The sequence below is a fragment of the Chiloscyllium plagiosum genome, unplaced genomic scaffold, assembly GCF_037043375.1.
Source record: "Chiloscyllium plagiosum isolate Xiang-an unplaced genomic scaffold, Cpla_swu_hap1 HiC_scaffold_15, whole genome shotgun sequence".
In the NCBI taxonomy this organism is placed as follows: Eukaryota; Metazoa; Chordata; class Chondrichthyes; order Orectolobiformes; family Hemiscylliidae; genus Chiloscyllium; species Chiloscyllium plagiosum.
The window spans coordinates 36,219,537-36,235,250 of NW_028270153.1; the positions used below are offsets into that span (position 1 = coordinate 36,219,537).

Consider the following 15,714-nt stretch of genomic DNA (forward strand, 5'->3'; position numbering starts at 1 on the left):
CTAAACATTACCAGTCATGTTCCATGTCCAATTTTGGATTCATAAACATTGATTTACCCTGTTCAATTTATAAAGATGAACCTATGGGACATTGGCCTGGATATTGAGGTCAGTGATGAAGGTGCTTGCCAGTCACTCAACTACTGGATGCCTGCAAATATTTCATAAACCTCTGAGTAACAACCTGCTTTTTGTGGATAACAATAGCATGTGTGGACCGGGTTCTTCAACCAGTCACATTAAATAATTCTCACTGAAACATAAACTAGGAAGTATAGGTTAGAATATTTAATATATTGTTGAAGCAAGAACAATGTCAGCAAAAGGAAAGTAGGATTAAAATAGAAAGATATAAGAGATGGAGAGAGAAGTTTAAAAACATATACAGCAATAATTAAATATCCAAGGAAGGAGACTTCACACATGCAAAGTCAATTCTCAACATCAGAGAGGTTGTATCAAAATTAATGCTCCTTCTGGGCATCAACTTGGAGGCAGGAGAAGGATAGTATAATGGGGTGGGATTGAGTCGTGTGGAGTCCCCATACCGCCTTGACTCCCACAATTTAAGCTCAGGGTGGAAAGTTTTGAGGACAGCCTTCCTGCCCAGTGATCAATTGAGAACAAAAAGTGCCAATTTAAGGGTGTCATCCTCCCATAGTTGCTATCCAACCAACAGCAAGCATAGTTACATCACATGGGCAAAAAACACTGAACACTGACAGGCATGTTACAGATGCAAAGTTTTACAAAATTAATATATATATTTGGATTGTTTCTAATTCAAGGTGCAAAGGGAAAATGAAAAGGATCATGTGATTTACTATGGTTTCTACTCTACACAAGGGCTGTGTGACTTGGTAACCATGAAGATAAGAGGGGCACAGCAGAGGGTATCAAAATATACTTATATTTCACACCTATAAAAAGAAAGCAAGAGCTGTGGATAGACATTCATTGTTTCTGGGACAGAAAGATGAGAGGTTGGGGAGGCCTCTCAGAAAGATGAGAGGTTGGGGAGGCAATGTGGTAGTAGCACTAGTCTATTACTTCAGTGATCCCAATAATGATTGAGCAACTTGGGTTCAAATCCCACCATGGCAGATGATGGAATTTGGAATCAATTAAAAATGTGGAATCAACAGTCTGATGATGACTATGAAACATGCATTAATTGTTGGAAAAACCCACCTGGTTCATGAATGTCTTTCAGAGAAGAAAATCGGCCATCCTTAACTAATCCAGATCCACAGATCTGTAATTCCAGATCCACAGCAACCTGGTTGATTGTGAACTGCCCTCTGTGTAGTTAGAGACGGCAATAAATTCTGGCTTAGCCAATGATGCCCACATCCTGTAAATGAATTTTTAAAAAGATAGTGTTGACAGCAAAGGGGAATGTGCTGTTATTCTATTTCACCAGTTAGGAAAACGGAGGGAAGCTCTTTTGATGATGCTAACTTAACATTACAACTTGATGAAGTTGGGAGGTGGGGTGCAGATAGGAATCTGTTGGAAAGTGGAACCCTTTGAGAACTGTACAGATTAGTGTGTTCAGTGTGCGCAGTATTTGTCGATGTAGGGTTATTGGTCGCTCTAAGACAGTAATAAGTATCATGTTTTCTGTAGTTTAGATTTCTAGGCGCGAACTAGATGATGTTTAGTCAACCTTGCATTTGGTTTTCACCATAATAAGTCTTAAAACTTGTAATCCTGAAGCAGTATTCCTTTTGAGGTAGTCACTGTAAATTCAAATACTTTACAGAAAAGTTTCAGTGCATTTGAAGATGTGGCCTGTTGGTTGAGTTCCACCTAAACAGCTGTACTGTCCAGAGACCTGCCAGCTGCAAGGGTGGGACCCACAGGAATCTTCATCCCTGACTGGTCCTGGCAATCCCACTCCAGCCGCTTTCAACGTGAATTTCCAAAGTATCACAGTACCCTGGAATTCCCACAGTATGAGCAATGACCCTCACTCTCAGTGACCCTACTGTTCCTAAGGAGATGTCATTCTTTGATTGGCTAGCAGCTTGCAGAGATAGGAAATCCATCCAGTGAGGGGAATTGCACATAATAGAGCGGGAAACCCTGATGGTAGCTGTCTGTTTGAATGTCGCATGGAAACGGCCAGAAGGCATTGGTACCGGTTTCCCAATTAGTGGACAGGCTCATCAGCCATTGCTTTTCACTGATTAGACTTAATGCACAGTTAAGAGTTCACTTAGTCCTGATAGCATCAGTTCCTGGCCTTTCCTTGTATGTTTTTTGCAAATGTGCTCCTGTTTCACATATGTCCATTGATTTAATGCTGAATGTATCAATAAAGGACTAGTGCAACTCATGGAGGAGCTGGGCAGTCATTTTTGTTTATTCACTCATGGGCAATGGTATCACTCATATGTTATTTATTGCCTGTCCTCAGTTGCCCTTGAAAAGGTTATGGTGAGCTGTCTTAAACTGCTGCAGGCCATCTCCCGTAGGTAAATCCACAAAGCCGTTAGAGAGGGAATTCCAGCATTTTGACTCAGCCACAAGGAAGGAACAACAATACATTTCGAAGGCAGGATGTTGCGTGTCTTGGATGGGAATTTGCAAGTGTATCTGCTGTCCTTGTCCTTCTAGATGGAAGTGATAATGGGTTTGTAAGGTGGTATCTAAGGATTTTTGGCAAATTTCTGCAATGCATCTTGTGGATAATCCACGCTGCTGCTACTGAACATTGCAGCAAACTGGACAGAAACTTCCAGATTTTCATATTTAGCTGTGAATATGTGAATGCTGTAAGTTATAATTTGATTTCTTCCATTGATTGCCTCATTGATATTCTTTGTGCAGTATCTGGCCATTTAAAATCTGTTTAACGTTTAAATTGGGGTATGAAAGGACCAAGGTAGTTTTAACCAATCTGAAAATACTCTTTTTTGAAGATAAAAAGAAATTGCCCTAAAATTAAACAAGCGTGATGTGGTGTTTTGTTTTGTTTTATTTATTGGTTCTTTGAATAATGGACTTACAGAATAATATCAAAGGCAAACCTATTTTAGCCTCGTATTAACCAGAGAGAGCTAGATTCATGTCCCAAGCAATGACAAATGAAGGTGACCAGTATTTTAGTTCCAGGCTTTCAGTATTCGGTTTAAAGAAGGTGTGACCATGTATTCTGGCTTGTATATATTTTATTGCGTTGCATTTAAATCAAAATTATTCCACCTTTTTAAAATGAAATCTATTTCTTTTTAATGGACATTTCTCTGTAGCCATTGAAGGTTCTTCTTGGCCTCTATCAGCTGTTCAAAGACTGGACTCAAACAAATCTTTTAGTTTGATACTTTAAGAACAACCAACATGAAATAATCGTGAATATATCTAATATTTCAGTTGCTTTAAATCTCTCTATACATCCATGAATTGCAATTATATTGTGCAACAAAACTATGCAGAACCATTGATGTTGGCATTTACTGCTTCGAAGATAAGCAGGTTTTATTTTCGTCCTCATCAGATTATATATATTTTTTTGCCAGATCTCTACAAAGGAGCCAAATTTGCCAATGATACAAAAGTCAACAGGAAAGTAATTTGTGTGGACGTTACAAAGGGTCTGCAAAGGGCTATAGATAGATTGAGTGAGTGGGTATAACAATTACAATATCATATGGGAAAATGTGAGATTATCCAATTTGGCAGAAAGAATGAGAGACTGCAGAATATTGCAGTACAGAAGGATTTGTATTTACACATCAATCACAAAGGGGTAGCACTGAGCTTACAGCTATGTAATTAGGAAGGCAAATTGAATGACAGCCTTGATTGCAGAAGGGCTGGAATATAAAAATAGAGAAGCCTTCAAATAATTTTACGGACATTAGAAAGATCGAACCAATCAGCAACAAATCCAAACAGGAAGGAACTTGTATGATTGGAGGAGCGGGTCCTTTCAAAATCTCTCAGTCCCACATTTGGAGGTAGTATTCATCTGATTGGTCACCCATGTGATTAATTTTTCTCCCAAAAGATTTGTCCACTTTTCGGAGCTCTGCAACCCCAACTGGGTACTGAGCTTGATATGTAGGTGGTGAGAAGATTTTTTTTGTCTTATGGGGAGCATAAATCTAGGGCAAAAATAAAACCAAGAATGTTGATGCTGGAAATCAGAAACAAATTGCTGGTAAAAATCAACAAGTCTGGCAGTATCTATGGCGAGAAAGCAGCGTTAACATTTTGTCTAGTAACTCCTCTTCAGAATCGAACTAAGGGATTTGTTATTTAAAACTGAAATTGGAAGAAATTTCTTCCCTGAGAGTTATTACTCTTTGGAATTTACTTCCACAGAAAACTGAGGAATTGGACAGATTTTTGTTTGGTAAACTTGTTGAGATCACAATCCGATCTTATTTAATGGCACAGCAATCTCAACAGGCTGAATAGCTGACTCCTTCCAATTCTTATGATCTTATGAAGGTCAACTGTAAAATCAAGGGAAAAGAAAAAACAAGGTTATCGTTTTGTGGACTCTGAAGTGTCAGCAGGAGACTATTTGGGCATCATGCCCAGTGTGTTTTGCTCATTATAACTACCTGTGCTAATCTGCTGTCTGTCTTTCTATACATTTAATATATTTTTCCTCAAATTTTCACTCTGGTCCCCCTAAAATATGTTTGACTCAGCTTCAGTAGTAACCATTGATGACGCATTGCATATTTATAGAAAACCTTGTGCTACCCACAAATGGATTTTCACAAGCTGTAATATTGAGAATATTATATTTTATTCCAAAAGATGGTAAATGCAAAGTAATATTCTTTTGCACTCCACTGAATCCATCATTGATCTTCATTTATCTTCCAAAGATATCTCATCTGTTTAATAATCTGCTTCAGTGCACATCTTTGCACCTGTATCTCTCGACTGCTCCACCTCCTGTATGAACTGTGTTACTGTTGGGTTTCTTTTTTTTAAAACCACTAGTTTGCATTTGAGATTCGATTCTGTTTTCATGTGTTCACAAATTTCAACTTCACCATTTTTGAGTATGACGTTAACAGGTCATGGCTCCTGGATAGCAAATCTTTAGGTGACATCAGGGAAGGGAGACTCTATGGGGACTGCTGCATTGTTCCACTGCATCGCTGACTATATGGATGATGTTGGGACTTTATAACAAATGTTCAGAATTATCTGAATACTGTGGCCAATGCTATTAGTATGGTCTCGAGACATCATAGAAATTATGGCATCTGCAATTTATACTATGACTTCCATTGTGCTGTACTCTCATGGGATGTCTGTACTGGTTTGCAGAAATGCAAAGAAATCTTTGCTGTTCCATAATCATGTCCTATCTCTGTTACCCCCTTCCCCCCAAAAAAATTCCTTGATTTAAGGATACTTTGCCACTGTCAATAACTGTTATAGATTGGCACTGGTGGGGCACCACATAGTACTACTGGGCTCAGAATTAACAAGCCATTTAATCATTCAGCAGTATCTGTATCAAAAATAACTATTTAATATATTTATATTTTGATCATAGTCTTAAGCAGTCCATTGATTTTATCAGTAACCCAAGGCATGGACGGATTTGTAGTAAACTTCAAGTGTCTTGATTTTATCTTCATCAATCCTTGAGGGTATAATTTTTTACTGCGGTTCTAGGAACTTCATCTTCTAGGAGTTTTAATCTTGTACTTCAATTAAAAACAGAAGCAATAACTTCAATAGCCAGATATTTTATTGCAACTGATATTATATTTACATTAACATTTATGAAGCTTGTGTGCTAACTATGGTTTACAGCTGGTAATGAAATACAGTTAGGGATCACACACATCTGGAGATAATTCTCAAAATGGTTTAAATATTTCCAAAATGTAGCCTTATGTTTGTTGTTCTTTGTTAATGAATCAGAAATTTTACTTGAATATATGATCCAACATGGTATTTGATAGTGCTATATTAGAATGTAACTACAAATACAAAATTCATAAAATTAGAGTTCTATCTCCAAACAACATAAATCAATAAAGTTTAAATTTAAATTAGCTGGAGTCTCTTTTATTCCAACTTAAACAAATAAGAATCATCACATAAAATCTAAAGAGAGTTTATAAGTTCACTAACAATTATCGTAGTGTTGGATCGAGTATAAATCAGGAAGTTGGAGATGCAAGAAGAAGGATAATACAGTAATCACAGGTATTTTAATCTTCATATTGACTGGAAATATCAAATTTCTAGTAATAATATGGAAGATGAGTTCATGGATATAAACAAAGAACTTTTCAGTTAGAGTCAAGGTCAAAAATAGAAAAGTTCCTGGTAATTGCAGTGTTCAGTAGCATTCACAATGCCTCAGGTTCTGAGGAGGTCTATGACCGTGAGCAACAAGATCTGGACAACATCAAGACTGATAGTACTATTTGTGTCACACGTGTCTGGCAATAACTGCCTCCAACAAGTGAGAATTTAACCATTGCCCCATAGAATTAAATGTCAATATAATTGCTGTATCCTTCAATATCAGCATACAGGGATCACCATTGACCAGAAACTGAACTGGATCAGCCATATAAATATAGTGGCTAAAAAAAGCAAGTCGAAGGCTAAGAATTCTTCACCTTCTGTCTCCCCAAAGCTTGTCCACCACCTACAAGGTGAAAGTCAGGAGTGTGATGGAACATTCCCCACTTGCCCTGGATGAGTGTAACTCCAAAACAACTCAAAGTTTAATGCTATGCAGGACAAAGTAGCCCACTTGACTGCCATCCCATCCACAACCTGCAGCGGTCACTCCCTTCACTGTTGATGCATTGCAGCAGCAGTGCGTACCACCTGCAAAATGCACTGCAGCAACTCAACAAGGCTCTACTGATAGTAGCTTCTAAACGTGCGATTTCTTTTATCTACAAGGATAAGAGAAACGCCACCACCTGCAGGTTCCATGTGCAAGTTTCACTCCAATCCATATACCACCCTGACTTGGAGTGATATCTCAGTTCCTTTACAGTCTCAGGATCAAAATCCTGGAACTATTTCTAATATCACTGTGGGTGTCCCACACCCTAAAGACAGCTGTGGTTCAACAATCCAGCTCACCACCACCTTCTCAATCGGTATGACAAGGAACCAAGTATGAAACAGGTGACTTTGGATTTAACACTGTGAGAAAAGGTAGGTGGTCTCCTAATACTTCTGACCCAATGCTGCAGGACCATGTTGCTGCAGACCAACAACCAATACACACCTATCAGCTTTTAGATGCAGGGGGAGGGGAGGGGGGGGGGGGGGGGCAGGCAGGTGACAAGATGTCAGTGGACACTCGATCTTGTCGTGACTTGTAGCCTTAATTATTTAAACTGGCTTCCATATTCCTGCTAATCAGGAGAAAGACACTCAGCAGCAGTAATGCACTGGAGAGCCTTCCTGACATGACACAGGTTCAAACAAGCAAGTGTAAGTGAGAATAGTGGACTCAATGTCAAAGCTGACACAAAAAGTGAAATGAAAGCTTACATTTTCTTGCCATGCCCTGCCTCCTGTTGCCTGCTCCACCCTCCACCCCCCCACCCCATTCCCCAACAACCCTGGAGTCAAGAAGCACCCTTTTTTTAGAACTTGCGGTGATCATTTTGCAATGCCCCAATCTGATTGGTTAATACCCTGTTCGGTCAGATGTTATGTAAAAGGAACTGTGATGTTTTGTTCTCATGTCTAGCATATTGCAGATGCTATTTATCTGCCTGACAGTCATTGCAATAGGTGGGCTGATGTGGGGGTTCAGTTACAAGTTGAATGAAGAAAGGAGGCGGAAATAGCTTAGTATTGCATCTTGAGAGCTGACATACATTCTGTATTAATATAGACACAGTTTTAACATCTATCTTCTGTTTTCCTACAGGTCAGACAGTTTGTTGTCTCTGTGAACAGCAGGCATGTCATGAATTTGGACTACAAAACAGTCAGCAACATTATCATGACTGGACCCCGCACTCTAGTGATGGAAGTTATGGAAGCAATTGAATGAGGAGATGTGTTCAATTGAGCAATAAGCTGGTTGATTTTCACAACTATTCTCAGAAAGCAAATGCCTTCAAATACTTTAAGCTAGAAATCATTATTCATGAAAATGTAGGTATAGTGTCTCAAATCTGGTATGCAAAAAATCATATCGAATCAAATGGAATTTTGAAAAAATTCAGATATTTTCCCTTGGTCGCAGCCCCTGAAATAGAGTAAGCATGTGAAATAAAGAGGACATTTTGGGCTGATCCCAGAGGACAAGAGTCAGCAAGCATTGTGCACACATAAAACCCAAATCCATTGTAGCACTGTAAAATGTGTCTATCCTTGGTCCTCCCTATCCTCTGGACACAAAACGATTTGTTCCACTGCTGAGGACATTCTGATTACAATATTCTCAGTTGTTTTTAGGGGAGCGACATTAGCTGTTTTAGTGACGCCAGTGTGAAGGAGTTAGTTGGTGATCCAAAATCCATACCATATTTGAGACAATGTACCTGGAGTAGACAAAGGCTTCACTGTTCGCATGATATTTCTCATTTGTTCTGTCATGTGATTGTGTGAAGTATTTGTCAGCACATAAGGTAATTTCTAAGCTAATATCCACTTGCTGAGAAACTTTACAGACATTTGATCTGTCTTTATTGTATATTTATGATTCTTTTTTAACCTTCGATAAAGATGTAGGTTATACTGACATTGTTCAAAGGATTTACCAACATTTTTAAAGTGGTAAGGAATTAGAGTTGCAGTTCTTACAGATCCAATTAAACCTCTTTGTATACCTTTATACTGTTTTAAAAGCCTGTCCAGTAATCTCTATTGGAATGTGACACTTAACAAGAAACAAAATGACCTCCCACTGAAAGAAGGCTGGAGCCAGGCCAGATCGGAAGCTCCAAGGTCACGATTCCCTACTAAAATGAAAAGCTGGCTCTTGTCCAAGTTTCCATGTCACCATTGAAAACAATCCATGCTTATCTGAACATGGAACCAGCAGAATTGGGTTTAAACTAGTTTCTTCCAAAACCAGCAGTGCTTTACCCTCCCTTCACAGAGCACTCATTTGGTGCTACATTAGGATTTCCATTGCCCTGCTTAACAATCCTGTAAAAGGAATAGTTATGGTTACAAAGATGCCTCTCTATCTTCCTAGATATAAGACTACTGGTCAAAGGCAGCTTGTATGTTTTCTTTTATAAAATGTTCTTTTCACTGATGTAAACTTCTGCGGGTCACATCCCAATTCGTTGATGAGAAAGAAACTCAAGCTGCCACCAAAGACATTTCACACAATACATGTGCTCTCGGGCAAAATTTATTCAGCAATTTTAAAGTGCCATTGTATAGAAACACTGACTCATGGAAAGTACAAAGGTATTTATAATATTTTAGAATTTGGCAATAATGTAAGTAACTCTTTAATGAGTGAGATAAGTGCCAAATTATGACAGTCTTTTTTGCTGTTTTCTATATTAAATTGCCAAAAGCCTAAAACCTCTAGTAGCTTTTGGAGAAAAAAGATATTTGATCCATAAAGCCAAGCTACATTCATTCGAGATTAGAAAAGGGAAAATGTAAAGGGAAATATTGCAATCATGTCTATGCAAGTTACAAAGGCAGAAAATGCTGGAAACATACCAGCAGATCAGGCAGCATCTATGGAGAGAAAGATAGTTGATGTTTCCTGTCTCCCCATCTCCTACATCCTCACCACCAAGAATAACTGTGATGAGCTCATGGATCTCTTTGTCACTAAGATCAAAGCATCCAATCAGCTGTAGGTGCTGCCTCACTCCCTTTTACCAACTCACTGGGTCAGACCTCCTCAAGTTCATCACTTACCTAGTTCTGAATTTCCATCTTTCTCTACTTTCTCTTGCATTTCCCTTCATGTCTTCGTGAAGCATATCCGTCAGACACATTGCCTGCTCCCTTGACCCTATTCCCACCAAACTGCAGAACAGCTAACCTCCCTTACTGGTCTTCTTATTAGTCACCTTTGGGTGAACTAGCTTCATAGTTTTTTGAAAGTGGAGTCACAGGCGGACAGTGTAGTGAAGAAGGCATTTATTTATCACTGCACTGAACATATGAGTTGGGAGGTCGTGTTGTGACTATATAGGAAATTGATTAGGCCATTTTTGGAATGCTGCGTTCAATTCTAGTCTCCCTGGTTGGATGGTTTGAGCCAGAGGGAGAGGCTGAATAGGCTGGGTCTATTTTCCCTGGAGCATTGGAGGATGAGGGGTGGTCATATAGGGGTTTATGAAATCATGAGGGGCATGGATAGGGTGAATATTTCAAGGTTTTTCTCCAGGGTAGAGGAATCCAAAACTAGAGAGGATAGGTTTAAGGTGAGAGGGGAAAGATTCGAAAGAGATCTAAGGGGCAATTTTTTCAATGTGGTGCATGTATGGAATAAGCTGCCAGAACAAGTTATGAAGGCTGCTACAATTACAACATTCAAAAGGCATCTGGATTGGTATTTGAACAGGAAGGGTTTGGATGGATATGGGCCAAATCTGGCAAATGGGACTAGATTAACTCAGAGTATCCTGTCAGCATGGTTGAGTTGGACTGAAGGGTCTGTTTCCATGCTATACATTGCTATGACTCTATGACTAATATAGTTAATTATTTTCTTTCGAAGTGTTTTCCTTCTCTGAATCTGTTATTAATAGTGTTCTTAGAAAAAAACTATTGATCTTTATGTATTTGCAAACTACCATCCTATATCCAACTTATCTGCCTCTTCCAATTCCACCTTCATCTTGCATGGAACTCTAATGTTTACATCCCTTACATTGAATTGAATCTTTTCAAACAAGTTTCTGACCAGTTCATCACACCTACATAGTTGGTTTCAAAGTCACAAATGATTGCCTATTTGACTGTGACAAAGGTAAACTATTCCTCACCATCCTTCTTGATCTGTGTGTAGCATTTGACACAGTTGACCACACGGTCCTTCACCAACACCTCTCTCCCTGTCATACAGTTGGATGGCATATTTTCATCAATTGCATTCTAATCTGTCATATCGCAGCCAGAGTATCTCTTGCAATGTTTCTCAGCCACTCGTACATCGTAACCTCTGGTATCTCTCATGGTTCTATCTTTGCTTTCTCCTAATTTCCATTCATTTGCAGCTCTGTAGGGATGCTTCATAGTTTTCACATGTTCTCCGGCATTCAGTTCTCCCTCACTCTCTTGAGTCTTCCACTTTCACTGTTAGCAGACTGCTTACCTGACGTACAGTACTGGATGAGCAAACATTTACTCCATTTAAATATTGGGAAGGTTGAGTACAAAAATTTAGTTTCTTGCTCGAAATTCCATTTTCTAGCTACCAAATCCATCCATTTCCCCGAAAACAGTCTGAAATAATTCACATCTGATGTCATATTTGATTTGTGGGTTAAGTTTTCAAATCATTATTTGGTGGTAGCCTGTTAGTGCTAAAATTCAGGAAGATATTGGGAATGTCAAGTTTTGTGAAATGATTTTATTTTAAATAGTTTATTTAGTTTCAAGTTAGAGGTCATGTAGCTAATTGGCATTTGTATGGCTGCAAGATTCATGCGATTCTTGCTGCAATGGAGGATTGTCTTTGAGAGAGTTAGAGTACATCGGAGGACATTGTGGTATTGGGTAATAGGAATTTCTTTAAGTTATCCCCTGAATTTCACAGGTGGGACAGTCTGCAAGAGTCTGTATGAGGGAGTACAGAAAGAGAGGCAGCTCATCCTCCATCAGCGGTGAAAATGCTGGCCTTGTCAGTCACCGCCAAAATGCATATGGGAGTTCATGAAAAGAATGAAGGCACTGGCTTCATGAGGATTTAAATGAGTTTGTAAGAGTCACTAGTTCAGCTAGAGAGAAGATTCTCTAACTGCTGCTTCACTGTGGAGGTCGGTTCTGGGATTAGAAGTTAACCAGCTTGAAATGCAAAAGGAAGTCAGCCTTCGAGTTTTGAGAATAGCTTTGGGTTGCTTCTGGAGAATTAAGTATCCACTTAAGGGACAGAATAAATGGATCTGGTGAGAATTTTCAACTGCTTTAACAGTTAAATGGGAAACATTTCATGAATTAGATTATCAGTTGGGTACTGAGTAGTGTTTAGTTAATATTGCTTTTAATTTATTTCTTATAGCAGAGGCCATAAGACTTAAAATCTTGTCATATATTTCTTCCACTCAGTCACCGGATATTTGAATATCTTTCTGAATGTTACTGATTTGTATAGAGGTTATAACAGTCCACAAGTGCTGCCTGACTGGCTAAATATGCTCAATGTTTTCTGTTTTTATTTCTGATTTTAAGTATCTGCAGTGTTTTATTTTTAATTTACAGTTTTCTGAATTAAGGTAAAAAGACAAGTTTGCAACAGATCTAAGTGCTAACTTAAATGTCCATAAAGTATGGTGAAGGTCATACTAATCAAGAGCTTTTTCTTTAAAAAAAGGATTTACATTTATATTGTAACTTTCACAACCTCAGGATGTCCCTAATCACTTTATTGTCAATAAAGTGTGTTTTAAGTGTGGTCAATGTTATGAGGTAGGGAATATACATTAATAATCATTGTTTAAATTATTATTTTAAGTGTTATGCACCAAATGTAGTTTTAATACTGTCAATTAATTAATTTGTTTTTTAACATTTCACAACATTAGATAACATTAGACACAAAAGACTGTTGTTCACAACCAATAGGTCTCACATTTATGCCATGGAATATTGACTGGAGTCAGGGAATTAGAGCCAAAGAGAGGCCTGATCCTCCATTGGCTACTTTTCTGATAAGACACCATGAAAGAAGTCATCTTAAATGAGTCAAAACTACGTACAAAGGGCTGAAGAGATCTAATGGATTAAGCAGAACATTTTTCAGTTCTAGGCTATAAAGCCTAAGCAATATGAAATTGATTCTTGGCAAGGGTTTGACACTGTTTTGCAGTTGTCTTCCCAGGAGGCAGTTTCGGACCTGGCATCTGAGTACAAAACCAGATTTGTATTACCATGAACCAAAAGTCACCATTCATTGATACTAAAGCAGCAATATAGTTGACAATAGCCTTGACAATTTTCAGATCTGTACAATCATTGCTAAATGACTAAATTCACCAATAATAAGATTTCTGAAATAATTCTGTTGAAATTTTTGCAGATGAGTTGTAAATTTGTACCACTGAATGTGTTAAATAAAATGGAATCTAAAAATGATTATGGAGCTCATGCTCAGTTTCAGTGCTTTTTTCACCTTGGTGCAGATTATTGACAGGATTTCATTAGTTATAGAAAAGTTAAATTAGTTTATCAGAGGCATGATTACATTCCTAGCACAAAGTAAGAAAAATATCTGTCAGCAAATGGTCATTTATTATAGTGAACTTCATCCTAATGGATCATGTCCAATTTATATTACAATGAAGTTCTCCTTGGTCTGATCATTTTAAGTGCAACAAATAACCACAAATAAAACTCAACAGAAGAGTTTAAGAGATGAATTTTCTTTTATTACCCCACCTAAAATTGATTAGACAGCAAAGAGAGGGAGTTAAAATTGGACGGTGAGCTCTACTCTTGCCTTACTACCTGCAAATGCTGGTAGGAGGTGGCCTCAAATCCATCTGCTAACTTTTGCTTCTGAGACCCAGTGCTAGAATATTGGCATGTGTGTTATTCATTTGATCTGCTGTGCTTCCAACTGTATTGAAGCATAGAAGCAAGAGGTCAACATTCAAACGTCTGAACCTGACCCCTTATCAAGTAGATCCTGGTTGATCGGTATCTTAGTTCTATTTTCCATGTCTTAATTATATAAGCTTTAACAGCCTTACCAAATAAAAAATGTACCTAATTCTGATTAAAACTTTTTAATTGATTTAAGTTATAATAGCATTAATAATTCTTCAACTGAAGTTCTATATCCTAACCTTATTTCTTCACTTTTCAATCCTATTCTTCCAAATTTCTCTTCACAAATGCTTATCCAAATCCCTATTAAGTTACTTTTTTTGCCTCAATAGCAAATTGTGATGAAGCATTTTATATTCTAATTTTATGTGAAAATAATGCTCCCAATCTCCCTAACCTGGTGATCATCCTAAGGCAATGTTTATATTTATAATTTTATCTAACTTGTATGCCCCAGTTGCTGGTTCCTCAACTAATGAAAATAATGCATCAATATTTACCTTCCCAAAGCATTTGAGAATCTTAAATATGCTACTCCAGGATTCTAGGTTTCCTTAGTGAGGCTGGCATCATGCACCAACCTAATATTTGCAACATTATTGTAATCTGATTGGAATTAGACCAGGATTTTGGAATTTCATTGGCCGTTCTCACCTGTCTTGGGCAAGGCCCTTGTGTAATGGCCCATCTGTCTTTTGAAATGATGTGTGTTACAATGCTGTCAAGGATTGGGAGCATATGGTCAGGTGCAATTTTAGCACCTCTTCTGGTCAGCTCTCATTGGAAGCAGAGGGTTTGTACTAAAGTCACAAATGGTAAAACGCTGAAATGTTTCTATTTGTTTCATAGCAAGTTGCAGTTTTGAAATGTGGAATTAATTAGCAAAATCAGCAATCGATTAAGTAATTAAAAAGGAAAAAATGTAACCAATGTTTGCTTGAAACATTTTCAGAGGGATTCCTGACAATGAAATGTAAAGGGCAAAAGTGAGGACTGCAGATGCTGGAAACCAGAGTTTAGATCAGAGTGGTGCTGGAAAAGCACAGCAGGTCAGGCAGGATCCGAGGAGCAGGAAAATCGATGTTTCAGGCAAAAGCCCTTCATCAGGAATAGAGGCAGGAAGCCTCCAGGGTGGAGAGATATATGGGGGGTGGGGGGGGGAGGGGGAGGGGGGGGAGGTGGCTGGGGAGAAGGTAGCAAAGAGGGGCGGGGATGGAGGTGATAGGTCAGAGGGGAGGGTGGAGTGGATAGGTGGGAAGGGAGATTGGCAGGTAGGATAGGTCATGAGGACAGTGCAGAGCTGGAAGGTTGGAACTGGGGTAAGGTGGGGGGAGGGGAAATGATGAAACTGGTGAAGTCCACGTTTTTTTAGAGGAGATTACCTGGGGGTTGCAGTGAGTTTCCTCATTTCCCCTCCCCCCCCACCTTGTCCCAGTTCCAACCTTCCAGTTCAGCACTGTCCTCACGACCTGTCCCACCTGCCAATCTCCCTTCACACCTATCCACTCCACCCTCCACTCTGACCTATCACCTCCATCCCCAACCCCATTCATTTATTGTACTCTTTGCTACCTTCTCCCCAGCCACCTCCACCCCCCCACCCCATATATCTCTCCACTCTGGAGGCTTCCTGCCTCTATTCCTGATGAAGGGCTTTTGCCTGAAACATTGATTTTCCTGTTCCTCGGATGCTGCCTGACCTTCTATGCTTTTCCAGCACCACTCTGATCTAAACAATGAAAAGTACGTATGGACCTCTTGATCTCAAAACCTTGCCCCATCTGTAAGACCCAAGTCAGGAATGTGATGGCATACTCTCCACTTGTCTGGAAGAGTGCAGTTCCAACAATTTGAAAGAAGCTCAACATCATCCAAGAGAGAGCAGCTAGCTTGATTGGCACAACATATGTTATGGCAAAATTGAGTGGCGTATACAAGATGAACTGCAGCAACACACCAAAGCTCCTTTTAAAGTACCTTCTATGCCTGAAA

The 15,714-nt window shown here is 38.9% G+C and overlaps 1 protein-coding gene across 4 annotated transcripts in view; it reads left to right on the forward strand.

The window, feature by feature from the left end:
- Positions 1-13,248, forward strand: part of LOC122560122 (DEP domain-containing mTOR-interacting protein-like) — an 81,456-nt gene extending 68,208 nt beyond the window's left edge. For 3 of the 4 annotated variants that reach the window (XM_043710379.2, XM_043710382.2, XM_043710380.2), the window contains one exon: positions 7,898-13,248. In XM_043710379.2, the coding sequence (XP_043566314.1) occupies positions 7,898-8,023 (126 nt within the window). In that variant the 3' untranslated portion in view covers positions 8,024-13,248. The remainder of the gene's footprint in view (positions 1-7,897) is intronic. The other variant, XR_015759577.1, reaches the window with a different exon arrangement.
- Positions 13,249-15,714: the final 2,466 nt, after the last annotated feature.